The sequence below is a fragment of the Loxodonta africana genome, chromosome 8, assembly GCF_030014295.1.
Source record: "Loxodonta africana isolate mLoxAfr1 chromosome 8, mLoxAfr1.hap2, whole genome shotgun sequence".
Taxonomy (NCBI): domain Eukaryota; kingdom Metazoa; phylum Chordata; class Mammalia; order Proboscidea; family Elephantidae; genus Loxodonta; species Loxodonta africana.
This window is the reverse complement of record NC_087349.1, coordinates 77258170-77281705: the sequence shown is the minus strand read 5'-3', so window position 1 is coordinate 77281705 and position 23536 is coordinate 77258170. Positions and strand designations below refer to the sequence as shown.

The 23536-nt window shown below is 39.4% G+C and overlaps 1 protein-coding gene across 1 annotated transcript in view; it reads right to left on the bottom strand.

The window, feature by feature from the left end:
• The window catches only part of TSPAN13 (tetraspanin 13), a 30894-nt gene extending 7685 nt beyond the window's left edge, over positions 1-23209 (bottom strand). Inside the window, exons 1-4 of the mRNA XM_003407094.4 lie at positions 22976-23209; positions 3046-3213; positions 2439-2519; positions 1765-1878 (exon numbers count right to left, since the gene is read on the bottom strand). Coding sequence (XP_003407142.1) covers positions 1765-1878; positions 2439-2519; positions 3046-3213; positions 22976-23038 — 426 coding nt within the window. The 5' untranslated portion in view covers positions 23039-23209. The remainder of the gene's footprint in view (positions 1-1764; positions 1879-2438; positions 2520-3045; positions 3214-22975) is intronic.
• Positions 23210-23536: the final 327 nt, after the last annotated feature.

The following is a 23536-nucleotide window of genomic DNA, read 5'->3' as shown; positions in this document are numbered from 1 at the left end:
AGAAGGAAGGATATGGAATGTGTGGCTAACTGCCTCCTCTGCCATGAGACCAGGTTTGATGGTGCCTGGCTACATCACTGAACATTTTGATCAAAGACTCTATAGGAAAATTCTGATCAAAAGGGGAAAAATGTAGGACAGAATTTCAGATTTTCATGGACTCTAGGCTTTCTGGAGCCACGGAGAGTGGATGAACCCCAGAAACAACTGTCCTGAGATAATCTTTAAACCTTAAACCAAAAATATCCCCTGAGGTCATCTTAAAACCAAATAATAGTTTAGCTTAATATCCCAGTTAATTGGCCTAATAACGTGTTTAGTGCTTCTGTTCTCTGGGGTCTTAAAAGCTTGCAAGTGGCCATCCAATGCACAACTTATCTCTATTTGTATGGATCAACAGAGAAAGAAGGAGAGTCAGGAAGAGGAGGATATGGAATATGTGGCTAATTGCCTTCATGAACAACTGCCTCCTTTACCTTGAGATAAGAACTAGCAACCATTACTGAACATTTGGATCAAAGATTCTATAGAAGAATGCTGATCACAAGGGGGTAAATACAGAACAGAATTTCAATTAGCATGGACTCCAGACTTTCTGGAGCCAAGGGGGCTAGATGATCTCCTGAATCTATTGCCCTAAAATCTTCTTAAAACCAAACAATAGTTTAGTTTAACCAGTAAAAAGAATCTGCCTTGAGCCTTATGCTCTCTTAAGAACTATACATAGGAGATCAAATTGACAATAGCAACTCAAGCGGTAAGAAAGGAACCTTAGGGGGCAGTGAGTTTATGTTAATGAGGGAGGAACAACTCAGAAAAGGAAGGTGAGAATGGTTGCACAACTCAAAGAATGTAATCCATGTCACTAAATTATACTTGTAGAAACTGTTGAATTGGTATATGTCTTGCTGTGTATAGTCTTAATAACAACAAAATAAGTAAGATTCAGGGAAAAAAAGAACTATCTACATGAGATCAAATTGACAATACGAAACATTAGATAGGAAGCTTAGGGCGCAGTGAGTTTATGTTAATGGGGGAGAATGACACAGAAAAAGAGGGTGAAAATGGTTGCACGACTTGAAGAACATTACCACTGTCAGTGATTTATACATGCAGAAATTGTTGAATTGGTGTATGTTCTGCTCGGTACGTTTTTAACAACAAAAATAAAATTATTAAAAAAAAATAGCAGCAACAAAAACAACGTGTGGCACGTGCAGACAAAACCACGTCATTGCAGTTGGGTGAAAATGACGGCCCTGACCAGAGTACATTATAAGGTTCAAAAGTAAATCAGCATAGAGTTTTAGCCTTGTAGGTATATTGATACGTCTAAGCTGAGCTTACGAAAAATGTTTCTGTTGTTATAACTAACTACAGGGTTATTTTCATAAAAAACAATAAACTTCTGCTGAAACACTGCACAAAAAATTTATAGACAGTCATTTTCATGTCACCTGGTGCAGTCGGCACCCTCCACACCCCCCTAGTGATGCCACCATCTAGGAGCAGTAGAATGGGAAGAAATTAGGGGTAATGACTAGAAGCATCTGTGCACATCAGGATGGAAATATTCAACACTCTTGGGAGTGGATACCTGGGAGTTGGCAAATGATACAAGAGGAGTGTGTGCATGAAAATATAATGTAGGTATATATAAAGCATTTTTTAAATACAATTCAGCATCAGAAACTCCATTTCTTCCAGGTCAATCATTACACACAATGCATCTTCAATAAACATTTTATCCTTTGTACTTACAGCCAAACAGGTCTCATTTGGGTTAACACTTCGGAACCCACAGCAGTTTAAATTTCTCTGGATGTCATTTCGAGCACTTGCTGTATTATTCCAACCAACTTCCAGAAGCTGACCCTAAATAATGCATGTAATATTGAAGTGAAAAAGTATAATCCTATGTGAATTGTATAAAACTAGAGCTTGTAACCTTTAGTATTGAGTGTACCTAAAATAAATATCCTTTATAAGACCATTCTTTTCAAAGGCTTATCCTTTAATCTGCAAAAAAAAAAAAAAACCGAAGGCGCTATTTCTATCTCAAGAATGAAAAAGTCTTAATTTTTAAATGCAACTTGAAAGAGGTACTTGGTTCAAAGGCATAATTCTCAGAGTGTGTCAAGACAAATTCTATTGTCCCAAGATAGAGGCCCACATTCCTCTACAAATTAGACTGTGAAAAGAGTTAACTGCTAAAACGGAACTACAAACATTCTGGAGCAAATATTTCACTGCATAATGGTGGGAAAAGACTGGGTGGACATTTTTTAGCAGAATGAAAAGAGAACATGATATTTAGAGTAAAAAATGGTATTTCGAGCAAGAGGAAATTGTTTCATTTTCGAATCATTTCTCTTCCTTTTCCTAGACTCATACTATGTGGTATAATAAATTAGAAGGAAGAAGTCTCTGCTTACCTGCTGATCCTGGTTCAGGGCTAAACAAGCACAAGACACAGAAAACTGGAAAATAAATACAAGTAAGAGGATAATCATGTACTGAGAGTTAAAAGTTAAGGATATTCTAAGTACTTTTAAAATAACACAGAACAGAGGTATTGATAACTTCTGAAAGGAATATACATAATTATTATTTTGATAATGGGCTGTAGATAAAATTTCTTACAGAAAAATACTAATGATAGTTACTTAACTAAAAGCAGATTAGAATTTTTTTTAGAATATAAATTCTTGCGTTTATAAAATAGGAAGTAAGTACAGATAAGTGTATGTAAGCTTTCTTGAGGTTAAATCTAAAAAAACACTGTGAAATTCTCAAATATTAATACGCTGTAAAGGTCCGAGAAGCCATTCAATGTGATTGATTCTGAATTTGCAATACATAAATCGGACTATATTGAACTTAAAGAAGATATCCTCCATGACGTGACGAGAAAAAAGAGGAATATGTATACATACGATAACTTTACCCTAAGAGATGTGTCTAAGTGGCGATCAAATAGTAATCAATAGCAAATAAGGACTCAAGCCTTATGGGGTAAATACCACATAATAAAAAGGATACAAAAAACAGCAACACCTGATGGTGTTTTACAGCTCCAATCAGCCCCACTAATGCAATCAGGAACAAGAAGATGCCCACTGCAATGACCACACCAACCACCCGGAGACTGGAAATCAGCCCGAAGCCAATCCCCCAGGCAGCAATTCCAATTAGCAGCAGACTGACCAACTGCACGAACAATCAGAAGTGGGAGGGGAGGGAAAAGGGAGGAGGCAGTGTCAATTTATATAATTTCAAGGACTTTTTGCAAGTACCTACTTAGTATCTTACAAAGGATATAAAAAAAAAAAAAAAGGATGGTTAATATTAAATACTAGAATAAACACAAGATCTCAGTATGTAGTATTATTTTAACAAATTATATTAATCATGAGACATGCTTTTTTTTTTTTTAACTACCAATCATCTATAAAATAGGGAGCTTCAGAGGTCATGCTACTTAAGCTTCTGAAGTAACAGCATATGTAAAGCTTCTAGACGCCAGTACAATTCAGTCCAATACATTGGTCTCTTCACTATTTAATCACTTACCTTTCCTTCAAAGCTCAGCTGGATTGCAACCTACTCTGGCAATGCCTGCCTCCTCCCCAACAGACTGAATTACTCCTTCTCTTCTCTGGGCAACTTCTGCGCCTTGAATATGGTTCCATTGCTCCCCTCAGCATGCTCACATTCTGTTTTCCAGCTTGGCTCTTCTAGGAAGCTGAACAACTTCAGGGCAAGGACCCACATCTTTTCAGTGTTCCCAGAACCTATCACAGGACTTGGTACCTGGGGAACACTCAAAAATTGCTCACTGAATTGTTGCTGAAATGAACTGCTTTAGATGTCATTATTTATTCTATTTATTCATTTAGACATAAATATGAATGTAAATTATACTAATATTAATGACATTCAGATGTCATTAACGTTCTAATAATTAAAAAAAAAAAAAAAACCCATTGCTGTCAAGTCATTTCCAGCTCATAGCAACCCTATAGGACAGAGCTGAACTGCCCCATACAGTTTCCAACAAGCACCTGGTAGATGTGAACTGCCAACCTTTTGGTTAGTAGCTGTAGCTCTTAACCAACACACCATCAGGGTTTCTATTATTCTAACAGAAAATACATATTTCTATTAGAATGAATGAGAATAATATATACAGATATAGATAGAGATATCCATTAAAACTTTGAGCAAGATAAAAAGAATATAAGAGATTTTAGCTATTTCGAGCGAAATGGCATTCCGAGTGTGTGTGTATACCTATATATGTAGGTATATATGTATATATATGAATTCTTATATATATAAAACAAAACCAAGTGAAGAGAGAGAACAAATGCCTCAAAAAAAAGCCATTACCTATAAAATTCAGCTACAAGTATGTCTTTAAAACAACACTTAAATAAATAGCATGCCATGATTAAGATAGTAATTAACTAATACAAGATGTAGCTTAAACAGGTCTCAGTCAGAATCGACTCCATGGCAAAATTTTTTTTTTAACTGGTTTTAGGGGAAGAGTTAAGGGAAGGGAGTTATGAAATAGAAAGGAGACAGTATCTTCAATTGAGGTCCAACCATTTTTGGGAGCAATTTGACAGTATAATACCCAATTCGGAGGAATCAAAATATATAAAACATCCTTTCTAGCACCATTTAAAGGCCTGATAACTTTTTTCATAAATATAAAATGGATCTTTATAACTATAAAAGGGATCTTTTTCTACTAAAATATATAATTTTTGATACGGGTAGCCATAATTTATTAGACACAAATTTTAAATTTACCGGTATCTGAAAGTTCTTACATATAGAGAAATATAAGCAAAACTGCTAAATATTGACATTATAGCATCTATTAGTATTTTTGTCCACTTATTATAAAGAAGCAAAACTTAACATTAAAAGAAGCCACTGGTAGCAAAACAGAACCCAGCTATGGTGTTATCTCCATCAGCCATCTGTCAGTTTGTTGTAATGTGGTAGCTTGTGTGTTGCTGTGACACTGAGAGTTATGCCATTGGTATTTCAAATACCAGCAGAGTTGTCCATGGTGGAGAGGTTTCAGTGGAGTATCCAGACTAAGAGGCACTAGGAAGAAAGGCTTGGCAATCTACTTCTGAAAATTAGCCAATGAAAACTTTACGGGTCACAACTAAACACTGTCCAACTCACTTGCTTTGGACATGTCAACATGAGGGATCAATCACTAGGAGAAGACACCATATTTGGGGAAATAGAGGCCCAGTGAGGGTGAGGGAGACCCTTGGTGAGAAGAATTGGCACAATGGCCACAATGAAGGACTGAAATGCGCTAGCGATCTTGAGAATGACGCAAGACTGGGCAACACTTAAGTTCTGTTGTACACACAGCCGGCATGAGTTTGAGTCAACTTGAAGGTCACTATCTATCCATCTACCTATCTATGGCGTTATCTGTACATGTTGTTCTCCACTGCAGTTAGTGCACACAGAAAGCTTTTGTTTTCAGAAGGAAAAAATTCTCGCAAATTTTGCTGCCGAGAAATTCACCTAGTCTCTCATTTTCTCAATTGCTCCTTATCAGCAGGTCTATTTGCATCAGTCTCATTTTTAATGTCTTCACTCACAATCTCCTAACAACTTCAAACTACGTCAACTGAGAAAAAGTTCTCTGCCCCTTCACAACTTAGCTTATTTCTGACTTTGTGGTACCCAAATATAACACGTTTCCTTTCACAAGCTGAAAAAGGCAGCAGCCTGAAGAGGTGTGAAGGAAGACGGGCTGGATGATGCCCAGACAGGTCTCACCTTCCCAAAGTGAGAGGGCTATGCTTAGCACGCGGACTACATCTTGGGACCAAATGCTGAAGAAGGTCCACATTTGCAACATATCAGAGCAATCTGCCAACATCAAGTCCTAAGTGTGATGCCTGTTTCCTAATTCAATTAAATTCAAGGGCAGACTTTATGTTTCTTTGAGTCTTGGAAACAAAAAGAAGTGTGCATAATCTGATAAATAAAATTCGTCTAATTTTAAAATAGTTTTAAAGAATTATTTTGGAAAGCATGCTAAAATAAATCTTTATTACGTGAATATAATTCTTACCATAAGGTAAATATGTATTTATGTCCTAAAAGCCAGAGATAAAGACATCCCTACTAAAACAGGGGTGGGCAAAGTTTATCCTTAAAGGGCCTATCATGGATTGAATTGTGTCCCCCAAATATATGTGTCAGCTTGGTTAGGCCCTGTGTGGTTGTCCTCCATTTTGTGATCTACCTACGTGTTATAAATCATAATCTCTGCCTGTGGTTAAAGAGGATTAGGGTGGGATGAAACACCCTTGCTCAGGCTACTTCCCTGATCCAATGTAAAGGGAGTTTCCCTGGGATATGGACTGTACCACCTTTTATCTTACAAGAGATAAAAGGAAAGAGAAGCAAGCAGAGAGTTGGGGACCTCATACCATCAAGAGAGCAGTGCCAGGAGCACAGCATGTCCTTTGAGGTTCCTGTGCTGAGATGCTCCCAGACCAAGTGAAGACTGATGCATCGCAAGAACCTATCTCCAGAGCCAACAGAGAGAGAAAGCATTGCCCTGGGGCTGATGCCCTGAATTTGGACTTTCAGCCTACTAACTAGACGGTGAGAGAATAAACTTCTCTTTGTTAAAGCCATCCACTTGTGGTATTTCTGTTATAGCAGCACTAGATGACTAAGACAGGGCCAGACAGTAAATATTTTTGGCTTTGCAGGCCACAAGGCCTCTGCCACAACTAGTCTACTCTACTGTTGTAGCGTGAAAGCAGTGATGGACAAAACATAAATGAATAAGCATGGCTGTGTTCCAGTAACACTTATTTTTAGACACTGAGACTTCAATTTCATATAATTTTCACATATCACAAAATATTATTCTTCCTGATTTTTTTTTAAACCATTTAAAAACATAAAGCCATTCGTAGCTCCTGGGCCATGCAAAAACAGGCAGTGAGATGGATTTAGCCCATGGGCTATAGTTTGCTGACCCCTTCTCTAGAAGTCAGTGCAGGAGAGAATAAAAAATTACAATACAACCAATAATTGCAACAGCAGAGATTTTTTTTTTTTTAATTTTTATTGTGCTTTAAGTGAAAGCTTACAAATCAAGTCAGTCCCCTCATGCTAAAATTTATATATACCTTGCTATATACTCCTAGTTTTTCTCCCTCTAATGAGACAGCACACTGCTTCCCCTCCACTCTCTGTTTTCATGTCCATTAGGCCAGCTTCTGACCCCCTCTGCCCTCTCATCTCCCCTCCAAACAGGGGCTGCCCACATAGCCTCATGTGTCTACTTGATCCAAGAAGCTTACTCTTCACCAGTATCATTTCCTATCCCATAGTCCATTCCAATCCCTGTCTGAAGAGTTGTATAGCAGAGATTTTTAAAACACAAAAACAATACTGTATACTCTTTGGAGATGATTAATATATGAAATTGTCATAAATTTATAAAAATGCATGGAAATGACAGATGTTGACTTCAAGATAGTGACTACTTTTGAGAGAGGAAAATGGAAAGGGGGCTGTATTGTAACATCTAACTTCTTAAAAAGAGAGAGACCGCAAAACACTGGCATTTGTTAAATCTGGCTGGGGGGGTTCACAGGAGTCTACCACAGTATTTTCTGTGCATATAAAATATTTCCTATTTAATACCTGCCTTGAAAATTTTAACAGCCCCTTTTTTACTAGAACACTAAATCTAAATTCAAACCTGGTGGCATCATGGTTAAGAGCTACGGCTGCTAACCAGAGGGTCAGCATTTTGAATCCACCAGGTGCTCCTCGGAAACCCTATGGGCCATTTCTACTCTGTCCTATAGGGTCGCTATGAATCACAATAGAATTGATGGCAACGGGTTTGTTTTTTTTTTTTTTTTTTTGGTTTTTAATTCTAAAATCTTGTGCTTTACTTTCCTCTGTAATTTGGTCTGAATTTCCTCAGCCAGCCTTAGTTCCTACTATGCCCCAAGAAACTACTAAAATCAAGATTGCCTCCTCGTCCATCTCTCAAATGTTTCCATTAATTCCCATCTGTGCATCTTCAAGTGCTGGCCACGTTCCATTCTGTATAATATGCTCCCATTTGGGAAAATGAAGGGGCTATCAAATGAAATTGGTATACACCTGAAAGCACTAGGTAATAATTTAATTGTCCAATCCGAAACAAATTTTCCCTTACTAAGACAGTGAAACTGTCCAAATATAAATTTATTGGAGTGAATCAATATTATGATAAATCTCCAAAAATATAACTTATGTTTTTATTTTATTATTTTTTTTAATTAAATAAAAATTGAAAACAATGCACAGAAATGATTTCTTTATAGGACAGGTATTTCAAACACATTATAACAAAAGTCCCCCAAATATTCATAATTAACTTTTTAAATTAGAAACAGCACCTGAAGATGTGTAATAAATATGCCTCTGATTAAATTTCATGATCAATGCTTCTTTAACTTTTTATCAAAAAGGAGCCTTTTAAAGGTGATAATGAATACAATTTATTTCTAAGGAGTGGTAATTGTGCACTATGGTTAGTTCATTTGTAATTTTGAAGAGAATGGGATTAGATCAGGTTTTCCAAACGAGTCATCTAAAAATTATTGATTTGAATAAAATTAATTCTAAATGCATAATTAAAAAGCCAACACTAGCAGACAAAGGAACTGCAAGAGTCATTTGTTCAATTATAACAGCAACAGTTTCCATATGAAACTAATTGTAACAGAAAGTAAATTTAGACCTATGACAAATAGTTTCTTCCTTTAGGAGACAGAGGGCTGATAAAAACAGATTATGGATCTGTGAATTCATTGATAGCAATGTTTTTATGAGGCAGGAAGCTCCAACCTTTCCTGTTTTCTCTTTAAAACAAAGGCGAATCATATAAGCCTCGAGATTACAAGAGCTGTGATGGAAAAGGCCCACCAAAGGAAGATTATAAAAGTGTCTAAAACTGGCGTGGCTTCCTCAAGCAAGTCCCAAGAGAAGGAGGCAGCGGCACAGCTACTGGTTCACACAGGAGTAGATTCTGATGAAAATGAAGAAACAGGAGGGTGCTGGGGTAGAGGCCATAGGGATTCTCAGCTAAGGCTCTGGAGATGGCACAAACCCACAGAAGACCACGGCACAAAGGTACCTGGCCAGTGATTTTAGTCTATTCCCTTCATTTGTAGCTGAAGACATCAGAACAGGAAAGTGACACCTGGCAACACCATGTCAGTGCTGTAACAGGAACTCGGTATTCTTTCTGGAGCTTTTTTTTTTCCTCCCTTTAAGGGACTTATCATAGTGTTTAACAACATATTTAAATAATTTTTAGAATTTAGATGGAATACTAAGAACAACATTATAATGCATAAAAAAGTAGTTCTGGCTTTACAGTCAGATCAATACACATTTGAATCACATCTCTCTAACGTCTTTACCATGAGATGCTCATGCACAGCGATATGTAAAGGGGGAGAAAAAAAGCCCTTTGCTCATATGACCGTTCCGTTCATTAAGCATCAAATGCTAGCTTATTAATTTTGTGCTTTTTATTTTTCTTTAATTCAACCCAGAAATGCTGTCATGCACACCTACCTTCACACATAAGCACACAGTGCATTGCCTTGAGTTGGGCAGCAAGAAATTCTACTTGGGATGAGGAATCTTTATCTTGGACATTACTCTAGCAAACAAAATTCCTTAAAAATTAATCAATGTATGTTTGTGCACCTTTGGATGGATACATGCAATGTTACTCAAGAACGGAGAAAAAAGATGCTGTGTATAACGTTCCTTACAGTCTAGCATAAGTGAGTGTTGAAATATTAAACCCATATACTAAGCCTTTCAAATGATGAAGGAAATGCTAGACTATTATAAAATTAAGAACTGAAGAGCCAGGCAAATTGCTCCCCTGAGGATGAATGATCTCTGTAGTAGATACGTGCTGCTTTTGCAACCCAGCACATGTGTTTCTTGTGAGACCCTTAATCACGGTGTCCACTGCCCCCTCCAACCATTACCAGCAGCAGAGACATAAGACTCAACTCTATTAATGATGGTTGCCCATCCTTCTGTTCATGGCAATTGGTCCAAGGGATTGGGCCATAAACCAACAGGGTCAATCAGTATGTCTCTAAATTCGATACAGGGACATTGGGAGAAGAGAAAAAAAAAGATTCCTTTGGCACAGCAAGCTGTAAGGACAATCTAAGTTGATTCTGCCAGTGCCCATCTTGCACATGGAGGGATCTGGTCTCAAAAAGACTCTAAGCAGAGGCAAGTGAGTTGAGAAGTGGACAGAAGGAGAGAGAGAGAGACCTCTGGCCTTTTCTGAGCCCTTTTAGCCAGCTATCTCTGATTATCCAACTATTGGATGTCCCTGGATTACAGACAACACATTCTTTTAAGCTCATCTATAACCCACAAAGAATCTTGACTAATACAAACTCGATTTTGCAGGTGTTTATTATAAATCTTTTAATACCTGCAAACTTGCATCGAACATATCCACCTTCACCACTGTGACCACCTACCCTACCTAGAAGAACCTTAAATCCTTCACCTTGTCATAGGCTTTTAAAACCATGAACACTCCCTTTCAGCTGAACTTCTTACTCTAAGACCAATAAAAAAAAATACAAGGAGGCAATTAGTGAGCCAGAGAAATGTCCTAGGGCATCTTCTTTCTGCAAACACCCTCCCTAAACTAAATTTAACTCCAGCCTAGGTTTTACTGCTGAGCAGGTCAGTGGTTGTGTGCTGATTGGGGGTGGGGGTTAAGGAGTGGGAGGGAGAAAGGGATGAGGATGCTTTTGAGGTGATGGATATTATGTTCATTCAATATCTAGAACATGGTGATGGGTTCACAGGTTTATATCTATACCATAATGTATCAAATTTTATACTTTAATTATGTACAGCTCACTGTATGTTAATAATGCCTCAATATAACTATTCCAAAAAAGGAAAAAGCTTTGCAAGAAGAAGCATTTTATAGTATCATCCTCTTCTGGCACAGAACAAATTGTGATGCCTGGAGTTGCAGGTATAATCTGATGACTCTAAGGAAGGAAGTCACATGCCAAGGATGGCAGAGCAGGAAAATAAATGGAGTCTGGGTCTTTGGTAACATGCCTGACTTCTTGTTACATGAAAATAATAAGCCTTACTGTTTTAAGTAGTGGTAGGTGGGTTTCTATTACCTGTGTTGTTGTTAGCTGTCACTAAGTGGATTCCGCCTCATGGCAACCCCACGTGTGCAGAGTAGAACTGCTCCATAGGGTTTTCTAAAGCTGTGACCTTTCGGGAGCACATTGCCTGTCTTGTCTTCCAAGATGCCTCTGGGTGAGTTTGAAGCTACCGCTTTTTGGTTAGCAGTCCAAAAGCTTAACCTTTTGGGCCACCCAGGGCCTCCTGTGTTGAACTCTATTACTAGCTAATTTGATGGTCTTCTTAAAAACCCAATAAGATCAGGTCATTCCCATGCTAGCTATCTTGTTTCTAATTTTAGGATAAAGTCCAAACTGCTGGGCGGACAAATCCCAGAAAGTGAAGGGCTGGGGGCCTTGATTACCTCTGCAGGTGAGTCATTAGCCACTATTCCCCACCTCCTGCCATACTCTGAATTCTTCTATGCTCTCTAGACCTTAGCCTCCATACAATCGAAACACAAGTTGATCTTGTTCACTGTAGTATCCTAGTACCTGGCTAAGTGCCTGGCACCTAAGAGGTGCTCAAAATACATGGTGAATGAAGAACTCACTATGCTTTAAAAACCAAAGGTAAAGGTTTATTCTCCAACTTATACAATATTTGGTGGAAAGAAATCCCACATGTTGATGTTTCAGATAATCCTTTCTCTTTTCTCCTTTCTCTATATAATCTACAAAAGATTTTCATTCTTAATAGTTTAAACTGAGAAGAACACATTCTTTTGTGGTTATGAGAGGGGGGAGGGAGGGAGGGTGGGAGAGTTATTTACTGACTAGATAGTAGATAAGAACCACTTTAGGTGAAGGGAAGGACAACACTCAATACAGGGGAGGTCAGGACAACTGGACTGGACCAAAAGCAAAGAAGTTTCCTGAATAAACTTAATGCTTCAAAGGTCAGAGGAGCAGGGGTAGGGGCTTGGGGACTATGGCTTCAGGGGACATCTAAGTCAATTGGCAAAATAAATTTTATTAAGAAAACATTCTGCATCCCACTTTGAACTGTGGCATCTGGGGCCTTAAATGCTAGCAAGCGGCCATCTAAGATGCGTCAATGAGTCTCAACCCACCTGGATCAAAGGAGAATGAAGAACAGCAAGGTCACAAGGTAATTATGAGCCCAAGAGACAGAAAGGGCTACAGTATGAACTAGAGACTTACATCATCCTGAGACGAGAAGAACTAGATGGTGCCCGGCCACAACCAATGACTGCCCTGACAGGGTGCACAAGAGAGAACCCCTGAGGGAGCAGGAGAACAGTGAGATGCAGACCCCAAATTCTCATAAAAAGGCCAGACTTAATGGTCTGACTAAGACTAGAAGAATCCCGATGGTCGAAGCCAACTCATCAGACATGGATTGGACTGGACAATGGGTTGGAGAGAGATGCTGATGAGGAGTGAGCTACTTGTATCAGGTGGACACTTGAGACTATGTTGGAATCTCCTGTCTGGAGGGGAGATGGGAGGGTAGAGGGGGTTAGAAACTGGCAAAACAGTCATGAAAGGAAAGACTGGAAGGAGGGAGCGGGCTGACTCATTAGGGGGAGAGTAAGTGGGAGTATGTAGTAAGGTTTATATAAGTTTATATGTGAGAGGCTGACTTGATTTGTAAGCTTTCACTTAAAGAACAATAAAAATTATTAAAAAAAAAATTTTCATTCTTTCGGCAAATATCCACCTCATTTCACAAATGAAATGAAAAAAGAAAGACCTCAGTATTTTTAACAAAACTACATTTTTTAAGCACCAATATTCTACGAGGGTAAGTAGACTTTAGAACATTTGAAGAATGAAGGAAGAATCTAGGATATCTGAAAACGCTAGGTGAGATTTGTAGTTAAATGATTCAAAAAAAAAATTTTTTTTTTCCAGCACTAAAACAAGAAAGTTATAATGGTGGTGGAGGGCAAGCAAAATTTTTTTTAAATAAGATATAGGGGGGCTATGCTACCAAAATTTAATAGAGTACCTATACACATGTTAAAAAAAAAAAAACAAAGATGCCAAATTATCTTCCTCTATACGCTTTTTTTTTTATATGCTTTACCAGAGCCCTGGTGGTACAGTGGTTAAGGCCCTGGCTGCTAACCAAAAGGTCGGCAGTTCGAATTCATCAGCCTCTCTTTGGAAATCCTACTGGACAGTTCTACTCTGGCCTATAGGGTCGCTATGAGTCGGAATCAACTCCATGGCAGTGGATTTGTTTTTTTGTTTTTTTTTAAATATGCTTTAACATTTGTAATGAGGAACCTACACTTGAACACTCAATTCTCTTCTGAACTCCTACTTAATGTAGAAAACTAAAGAGAAATTCAGAGATGATCGACTGTGTTTCTACGATGCCAAACATCTGGATAGAAATTTTAAAATTCTATAAATAGTCTACATATCGCTAAATATGCAGACATTTGGTGTTGAAGCCAAAACCTCAGTTGTTTTATTTTCACTCATCAAATAATACAAGAAAGCCTCAAGCGCTGTTGCCAAATACTTTTCTTCTTCTTTATCTTCTTCCATGGTGCCAAGCAGATTACTTTTATATTCACTAGGCACAAAATTGGTAGTATATAATATCTCCTCGCAAAAAATTATATAAAAGGAATTCAAAGTAAGGGAACTGACCTGTCATTTTCCAAGGCTAACTAGTTTGAAGTAGTACACACAGTTGCCAACAAAGTTCCAACACTCTCACACCTCTTCCTTCTTCGGTGCAGTTCTGGGAGACAAGAAGTGGAGCTGGAGGCAAAGCCAGGCCACTGGCAGTGAGCAGAGAAGCCCTTGCAGTGATTCCACCAGTCAATTAACTATATGCAATGTCGACTAGGAGCCAGGGCTGTACTCGATACTGAGGGAAACAGGAATAATTGAGACACAGTCCTTACTGTTGAGAGGATTAACAGTCTCTTAAGAGGCTCTGCCATAAGAAAAATAAAAGGGTGACGCCTCCATTGCTAAATTTGAGGACCAACTCTTGGTCCTCATCTTACTTATTAGCAGTACTTTACATAGATGTTAATCCCTTCTCCTTGAAAAGTCTGTACTTGACTTCTAGGACACTCACCTGTTATCAGTCCTCCTACCTGAGAAGTCATTCCTTCTCAGGTGCCTCTGCTGGCTCTTACTCATCTGCTGAACCTTTTAATAAGAGTGTCCCTGGCTCAATCCATGGACCACTGCCCTTCTCTGCCCTCATTTACCTGGTGATTTCATCCAGTCTACTCTTTAAGATCCATTCTCTAAACTAATGGCTCCCTGAATTTAAATCCCCAGCTAGTCCTCTCCCCTGAACTCCAGTGTTGTTAATTACTATTAACATCTCCACTTGGATAGCTGATTGGCATAACATGTAATAGTGACCCCCTTATTTTCCTCCCAAGCCTGCTCCACCCTCAGCCTTTCCCATCCAGGTTAATGGAAACTCTTATCTTGCCAGATGCTTGGGCCATAAATCACAATTAATCTGTGACTTGTCTCTTTCTCTCAAACCCCATCATAAAATTATGTTGGCCTCACCTTCAAAACACAATCAGAATCTATTTCTCTTATTTCCACTGCTATCATATTAATCCAAACCTCCATTGTCTCGTGCCTAAATTATGCAATAGTCTCGTAACTGGTCTCACTTATTCTACCTTTGCCATCCATAATCCATTCTCAATTCAACCAAAAAACCCGTTGCCATCGAGTTGATTCTGACTCATAGTGACCCTATAGGACAGAGCAGAACTGTCCCATAGGGTTTTCAAGGAGCATCTGGTGGATTCGAACTCCTGACCTTTTGGTTAGCAGCCATGGCTCTTAACTACTGTGCCACCAGGGTTTCCTCTCAATTCAACAGCCAGACTTAATTGAGAATAAAATCATATCACTCCTCAGGCCCAAATAAACTCAGTGCAAAAGTTAAAGTACTTACAGTAGTGCTTTCAAGGGCCTTCATAATCTAGATCCCATAACTTCCTTGCCCTCATTTCCTCCCACTCTTCCCCTTGTTCACTCTGTTTTAGTCACACTGTACATAAACCTGGAATGTTCCTATGTGTCAGAGTCTTTTCATAGGCCATTCTCTCTACCTGAAACATCTTCACCTTCATAAAGTGTTTGTGCAAACACTATCTTTCTAAGGCCAGTCCTGACACCATATAGAAAACTGTACACTCATCTTTCCTCCACCCCAACCTACCCCACTGCCTCGCCACTCTTCAGTCTCCTGACCTTGCTTTATTTTTCTCCTTAGTACCTTTTAACTTCTAATGTGCTGTACTTATTTGCTTATCATCTCTGTCTTCTTCCATAAATGTCAGCTCCATGAAGGCAGTGTTTTGGTTTTTACTTTGTTCACTGCTGTTGGTGTTCAATTAGTATTACTGAATTAATAAAAGAAAGAAAATGATTTGGGTTCTTCTCATATATATTTTTATTAGACCAATAATATCACTAAGAACACCAGTCAACTAGGAATCTTGTATAATTTTACAGGGCGAGGATTGGTTCGTGAGAAAAGCTGAAGGAAACCCTCAGAGAAATGTAAAAGTTGGCCAAGAAAAAAGAGTATTTCAAGAAACATCAGATTTTACAGTGGATAGATAAAAGTAATTCTTTCTTAATATTGTTATTTTTTTAATCTAATGCTAAGTTTCATCCTTTAAAATACTTGCTTGTCCTTCTGGATTTAACTTTGATCATTGTGGGCTTAAAAAAAAAAAAAAACAGGCGAAGCCAAGTATCACTTTTATAAAAGTTTTCCTTATGTTAGTTGTACCTCTGAAGAACATGTGGAAAGGGGGGCAGCCAATTCCGCAAACTGAATTCAACAATATGAAAACACAGGCTCTGTGTTTAAAAAAAAAAATGCTATCCACTGAAGCATGCAACAATGAGAAAACTATTATCTCTGCCAACAGGAGTTAAGAGTTCAGCAGTGGAAAAAACAGGCACACAACCATTTAGAATACGTAGCCTTGATATGCCAATGGTAAAGATAAACTTAACACAAAACTTTACAACACTGGCTCTGAGCATTCACTGTCATTTAGAAATCAGCTAGGTAGCTTTAAAAAAAAACAATCATAGGCCAAGCCTTCCTTCTCCCGCCGAATTCTGACTGTGAATAAATCAGGGTGACATTCCAGTATTAAGATTCCCAAGTGAAAATTTAAAAGGAAAGATTTCATTCTGACTGAAGAAACAGGAGGCTTTATTGAGTAACTTTCCAATGACACATAAGGGTACTATAAGGCAGGGGATCAGCAAAGACAGGCAAGAAGGGCAAAAAGTGTGGGGAATTCCATGTGGCTGAAATACACAAAGTGACGTAAATAAGAGGTTAGCAGATGGTGAGACGTCTTGAATGGAACGCTAAAGAATTTGGGTTTATTCTCCAGAGTTTTTCTCACCCATTACTGCAAGTGGTTTTGGATTATTCTTTTTACACTGGTGAAAAGGCTTAGAGATGAATTCAGGTGAAATATGATAAGAAGGCAGATCCTACCTCCGCCACTAACTGAAATTGTCTGAAGCCACGACACCTAAACTTGTACATAAATTAAGTCACTGAGGTGTTGTAATCACACTTTTAAAATATGGGATGAAAGGCATTAGGAAAAACTTTCCCCCAAATTATCTGTTTCTTTCTTTGGAAATGCTTTTTATTAATTATTTTGTTAAACTTTGTGAAAGTCAGTAAGCTAATTTCAGGTGAGAAAAGGCACAAATGACACATTTTTGTTACCCTATTTTTTAACCAAAAGTTGAGAAATTTTAAGAACATATTTGTTACAAATCCACTGCCGTCGAGTCAATCCCGACTCATAGTGACCCTACAGGACAGAGCAGAACTACCTCATATGTCACAAAGGGAGATTTTAAATATCTACATAACAGCATCATAAGAAAATTCCAAGTTCTGTAAATATTGAATCCTTTTCGTAATTCAATATTCAGCAACCACTTAAATATTTTAAATTGACTAAGTAGTCTAAACAAGGTCACAGAGATGCCACAAACCTAATCACACATTAAAATGTTAAATCAGAAGAACCTGAAAAATCATGATCAGAATTTTGAAAAAAGGCAAATGGAATAATTTGAAAGAAATTACAGTTAAGTAGATTTTTCTTTTGCTGAAGTACTAGAGTTTTTCATTATTTTGGAGTTGAGACTGAAAAAAATTTACAGTTTACTAGCACTTTAATGACCAGGTTAGGACTAAAAAAATACAAATAATTCCAAGTTTATAGTGATTGCATCTCATTTTCTCCTACCACTTAACAATTAGAGTTTCTTTTTGGAAGGTGTGGACTCCTAGGGCCTGCTTGACTCTATCAGCCCGTGTTAGAAATGCAGTAGGTTGACTACATCAGCCCGAGACCAGAAGAACTAGATGGTGCCCAGCTACAACAGATGGCTACCATGACAGAGAGCACAATAGAGAATCCCTGAAGGAGCAGGACAGCAGTAGGATGCAGACTCCAAATTCTCGTAAAAAGGCCAAACTTAATGGTCTGATTGAGACTACACGGACCCCAGAGGTCATGGTGCCTAGACCTTCTGTTAGCCCAAGATAGGAACCAATCCCAAAGCCAGCTCTGTACACAGGGATTAGACTGCACTGTAAGAAAACAACACTGGTGAGGGGTGGGATTCTTGGATCAAGTAGACACATGAGACTATGTGTGCGGCTCCTGTCTGGAGGGGAGATGTGAAGGCCGAGGTGGGTAGAAGCTGGCCGAATGGACATGGAAACAGGGTGGAGAGAAGCAATGTGCTGCCTCATTACGGGGAGAGCAACTATGAGTATACAGGAAGGTGTATATAAGTTTTTGTATGAGAGACTGACTTGATTGTAAACTTTCACTTAAAGCACAATAAAAATATAAAAAGAAAAAAGAAAATAGCCATAACGTATGAATAAACTTTTTAAAACCCTCAAAAAAAAAAAAAAAAAAGAAATGCAGTAGGTTGAAAACTTTTATCATTATGACATGTAATTTTGTAATTCAGAAGTTTAAATTTTAACTTTTTCCACTTGAGACTATGACATATAAAGTATTTACACACATTTCTCATTTCATCCTCACTACATGCCCATGAGGAAAAATGGAAAATATTATCACCGATCTATAAATGAAGACACTGAAGCTCAAATAATGTAAGGAGTTTGCCCAAAGTTAAATTTCAAGTACCTGGGTAGCACAAACACTTAAGCACTGAACTATTAACTAAAATGTTGGCAGTTCAAACCCATCCAGGGGTGCTTGGGAAGACAGACCTGGCGATCTGCTTCCAAAAGGTCACAGCCTTGAAAACCTCTTGGAGTAGTTCTACTCATGGGGTCGCCATGAATCAGAACTGACTTAATGGTAACCAACGACAAAGCAGAGTTGGCACTCCAAGTTGTTTTCTTCCTGAATTCAGTGTTTTTTTCCTCCATAAATTATATGGACAAATTTTTTGTTTTAATCTGATCCAAACCAAAAACCAAACCCATTGCCATTGAGTGGATTCCAACTCACACTGACCGTATAGGACAGGGCAGAACTGCCCCATAGGTTTTCCAAAGAGCGGCTGGTGGATTTGAACCGACAACCTTTTGGTTAGCAGCCAAACACTCAACCACCAGGGCTCCTTTAATGTGATAAAAACCACCCAGTGCCGTCGTGTCATATCTTCCTATTAAAAGATACATCTCAATTTCAGAGACGTTAAAATGCAAATCAATGAATCAATGCAAATCAGTGTAATTTTTGATTTTTGATGTTGCATAGGAATTCTCTCAAAACAACCAAAGGTGTAAGAAAAAAATTGCAAAAAAAAAAAAAACTTAGATTTTAAAAATAAGAGTGCACATGGAAAAAGAAACAAAACTGCAACTTCTCAAATTTCCTCCAAATTTTAAGACTACAATTTATTTTCTGCTTCTTATATTCTTCATTGGAAACCCTGGTGGCGTAGTGGTTAAGTGCTACAGCTGCCAACCAAATGGTCGGCAGTTTGAATCCGCCAGGCGCTCCTCAGAAACTCTATGGGGTAGTTCTACTCTGTCCTCTAGGGTTGCTATGAGTCAAAATCGACTCGACGGCACTGGGTTCGGTTTTTTTTTCTTCTTCATTAAAACCATTCATATATATGAATATTCATGTATATTTATTTGTTATACGTATCATACATATATTTACAAATATGATGTAAACCAGCATAACTCATAAAAGTTCTGGTAAATAAGTTTTCGATTTTTTTTCCCCAGTTTGGTTCTGTTTAACAAAGCCAATTTTTTTTTTCTTTTATAGACCTTTCTTCTCTAGTAAAGAGGCACAAGGAGACGTATTATAGAGTTTCAAGAATGTTACACATTTTAACATTTATTTTGTATTTCCTAAAATTCCTTGCAAATCACTAAGTAAATTTTTTAAGCTTTTCACTATTTGTCAATATATTTTCAAAATATTCTTGTAAAATAAACTACTAAAAATAACCTACACCATTTTCTCAAAATAGCTTTAACTTGTATTTACATCCTAACTGGTATTAAAAAGACCCACATGTTATTTCTACACTTTCCCAGTTCACTCCCTCCTTCATCCCCTCAACTTGTGTAACCCACAAATAGCTCCCCCAGTCCTCAACTTTTACAGCACTTGCAGTCAGTCCTTTCCTTATACAGCATTTAACTTTCCCACCTCGTCTCCCAAGTAGATGCTGTCTTCTTCACGGGGTATGTATTTGGCTTTGCATGTGTTTATTATTTCCCACAGTTCTCAGCGGAGTAAGCAAATGCTTATTGGCTAAATGAAACTTGTGAGATATGTACAAAAGGTAGTAAGTTTTAAAAAATTTAAAGGCTTCATAAAGGCATACTGATTTTAAAGCCCTGTTTGGTTCACTGCTGTATTCTCAGCACCATAATAGTGCCTTGCACATAGGAGGCACTCAATAAATAGTGTCTTAAAATGTAGCAAGTTCTTGGGCAAGTCATTCTCTCCTTTACAGCACCATGAAGATGAACAAAGTGTCTGTCGCTTCCCTCTTCCTTCCCATATTTACAATTGTTTGTATACAGTACACTAAAAGTTCCAGAGTTCCTAGTAATTAAAACAATCAAACCATAAAACAACAACAACAAATAAATCAACTGTTAACCTCTGGCCTAGTGATTAACACCCATGACAAGTTTGGTAATGTTCCTTCCAAACGTGCTTTCAGGGCATGCTTTCTGGACAAATCAGGAATCCCGTGCTAATCTCAGGCTCATTAGCAAGACACTTGACTGTCAACACCTAAACTGGTAAAAGCTTAAATCTCTCAGGAAAATAATTTAACACAGTAGTAATCTTTAAGGCAAGTCCTGGCCTTTATACCTGCTGCTTCCATATGCAATCCTGGTTTTGCTTAAACTTTCAGAAATGACCTCAGGCCTAATCCTACAGCTTGGAGCATATTTTAGAGGCAGTGACCAGGGTAGGACTCATATCTACAGAGGAGACTCCTGTTCACACTGTAAAAAGAATTGTCACCTAAGCCTGAACCTCCACTCTGCTTTTAACCACCTCCTCACAATTCCCACCTTAAAATGCAGGAGTGACCAGGGAAGATACAGAATCTAAACAATAACCATGATACATTTTCAGCATCTATTTAAGACCTGATCCAACTTTTATCTGCCATTTGCCTCCAACTTAAACTGCTCAGCCTATTCCTATTTAAGCATATTCACAATGAATAAGAAGCAAGTAGCCACTAATTCATTTTAGGATAGTGTCTAAAAAGTCTAGGGTTTAAAAGGGCTGCCATTTTTATAGTCCCATGAATCTCTAATTAATTTTTACTGCATAGCTATTAAAATCAATAGAACAAACACACTCTGAAGGTCATAATTTAGAATATATTACTAAATAGTCCTAATATGTCCCATTAGAATCACCTTTCTCCTTGCTTTCCTAAAACACAATAAATACAACAAGAAATGATATGTCTTCAAAGCAACAGAACTAAGTTTAAAAGCAGCTTGCCTTTAAAAAATATATATCACACATTAATCTACGAAGACATTTTAGTCAAGTAAGGATACAAAGCAGAGCATTCTACTGTGCGTAAATGGACACTGTAAGATGAAGTGTCTGGTGAAGGGATGACTAAATCACTGACAGGGAAAAACCAGTGGTCAGGGCACAAAAATGGGTAATGTGAAATTCTATTCAGGCCATTCATGCTAATAAAATACCTGGAGAACTGCTCAGCATCCACTTTCATAAATGTGATAAGCAGGGCTCAAGTGCGACAAAGGTGGATTTTAACATGAAACTTGATGGAGATCTCTACTTACCAGGTGTTCTAAATTTTTTTTTTCCCCAAGTCTACCATTAGTGACCATTGTTGCTTATATTCCCACTAACTGGCTAGGAAAGCATACTGCCTGCCTTGCCTTCAAAGCTCTGCAAGCAGGTTCACATACAAAGGAACAGTGATGGTAAAATGACCCAGCCTCTCTCTCCTGTTGACCACAAGCCGCCTCTCCATTCCAAGGGATGTAATCTAAGCTTGAACAGATGGCCTAGCTCTCTGCTAATGCAGGGGAGCTGGGTTTGTTTTCAGGGTGGGTGCTGCAAACGGCCAGGTGTATTTATAGAAGGGAGAAAGCCATGGAGGGATGATGACAGGAGAGGAAGTTTCTTTCTCCCTGTAGAAGCAGTCTGTGGAAAGATCTGGATTTCAAAGCCTGGGTTCCACTCCTGATTCGCTAGCTACCAGCTATGTAAAGTTATTAAAACCATTTTTGATTTGTTACCTTACATATAAATTTTTTTTTATATAAAAAATTTAGACCATGCTCCTTTCCTGAGAACGTTGTCTGAATGGCAAACTCAAATCACGTATGTAAAACCTGGGACGTGAAAGACAATCAACAAACGTCAAACAGCCCTCCCCATCCTCCTATTCACCCAGACCTGCGCCTTAAAAATCACGAAGAGCCTGCGGCGTTAAAATTAAGAGGGGCAAGCTGGCTGGGAGGGGAAGAAACGACTTGGGTGGAGCCTCGCTTATTTACTGGACTTAGTTTCAAAGAGTTAAGATATTGATTAGTGGGAAGACACACGGAGAAGGCATCAAGTATGAAGAGAACTGGCAAAACCAAAAATATAATATCCGTTTATGTAAGCACAAAACCAAAGGAAGCCGCGGATATCCTGTGAACCTACTCGGTGGCACAAATTAAAATCCCGAGAGCACGCAGAGCTAACCTAGACGTGCACGATCCATATACCGCCTTGTCGGTTTCAGATCACGCTATTCCACAAAACTGCCCTCCAACCAGAGGCAGATCTTCCGCCAAACCAGCCCCAGATGGGTTTGGAAGCGAGGAACGAGCTGCAGAGGGGCCGGGATGGAAGAGGGAGAAGGTCTGGTCAAAAGACTGAAAAACAAGGCGGTGGGTGAGGGGGCGGGGCGGAGCAATGTGGCACAGACGCCACTAGCGAGCCAGAAGGCCCGCTGCTTCACAATGATGGAAAGGAAGAGATTGGACAAGCGCCGGCTCCGGGTCCCAGAGGGGACAGATGGAGAGGCCCAGGGCGCGCAGAGCGTGGGGATACGCGAGAGGGGCGCCGGGTGAAGCGAGTGAGTCGCTGGCCACGCAAGCAAGGCCAGGAGCTTCCGAGCAGGTGCAAAGCCTCTAGGCAGGGAGGCGGCGGGTTCCGGATACTCACGGTGTAGACCAGGTTGAGGGCGCACAGGCAGTTCTTGGAACACGCGAAGCCCCCGCAAACCATCTTGGAGCCTGGGGTTCCCGGAAGCTGCAGGTAAATTCAATTCCCGTAGAGCCTCCCAGGCAGCCGCTTTGTCTTTGTTTGGGGGGCCTGGCCCAGGCGAGGCAGCAGTGCGCGCGCCGTACTAGCCGCGGTGGCCGGAGCTGCAGTGCGCGGCACGCCCGCGGCAGCTCGGACCCGCTCTGGAACCTGCGGCCGCCGCAGCTGGATCCGGAGCTGGAGCTCCAGCCAGAGCCCCTCCCAGCCACCCCTGCCTCGTCCCCTGCGCTGATTGGCGGTCGGAAGGGAACAAAGGTAGGAATATGCAAATAATTGCGCTCTGCTAGCCGGGATCCGGGAGGGGCGGGGCGGCCCCCGGGCTAGGGGGAGGGGACCGGAGGTCTGAGCTTGTGACAGCGCCCTCGGCGCCGTCTCCCAGGGAGCAGGTGAGGAGGAAAGGGCGGGTTCCTTGCAGATCCACGCTGGCAGGGAGAAAAGTGACCACACCTCGCGGATCTTGGC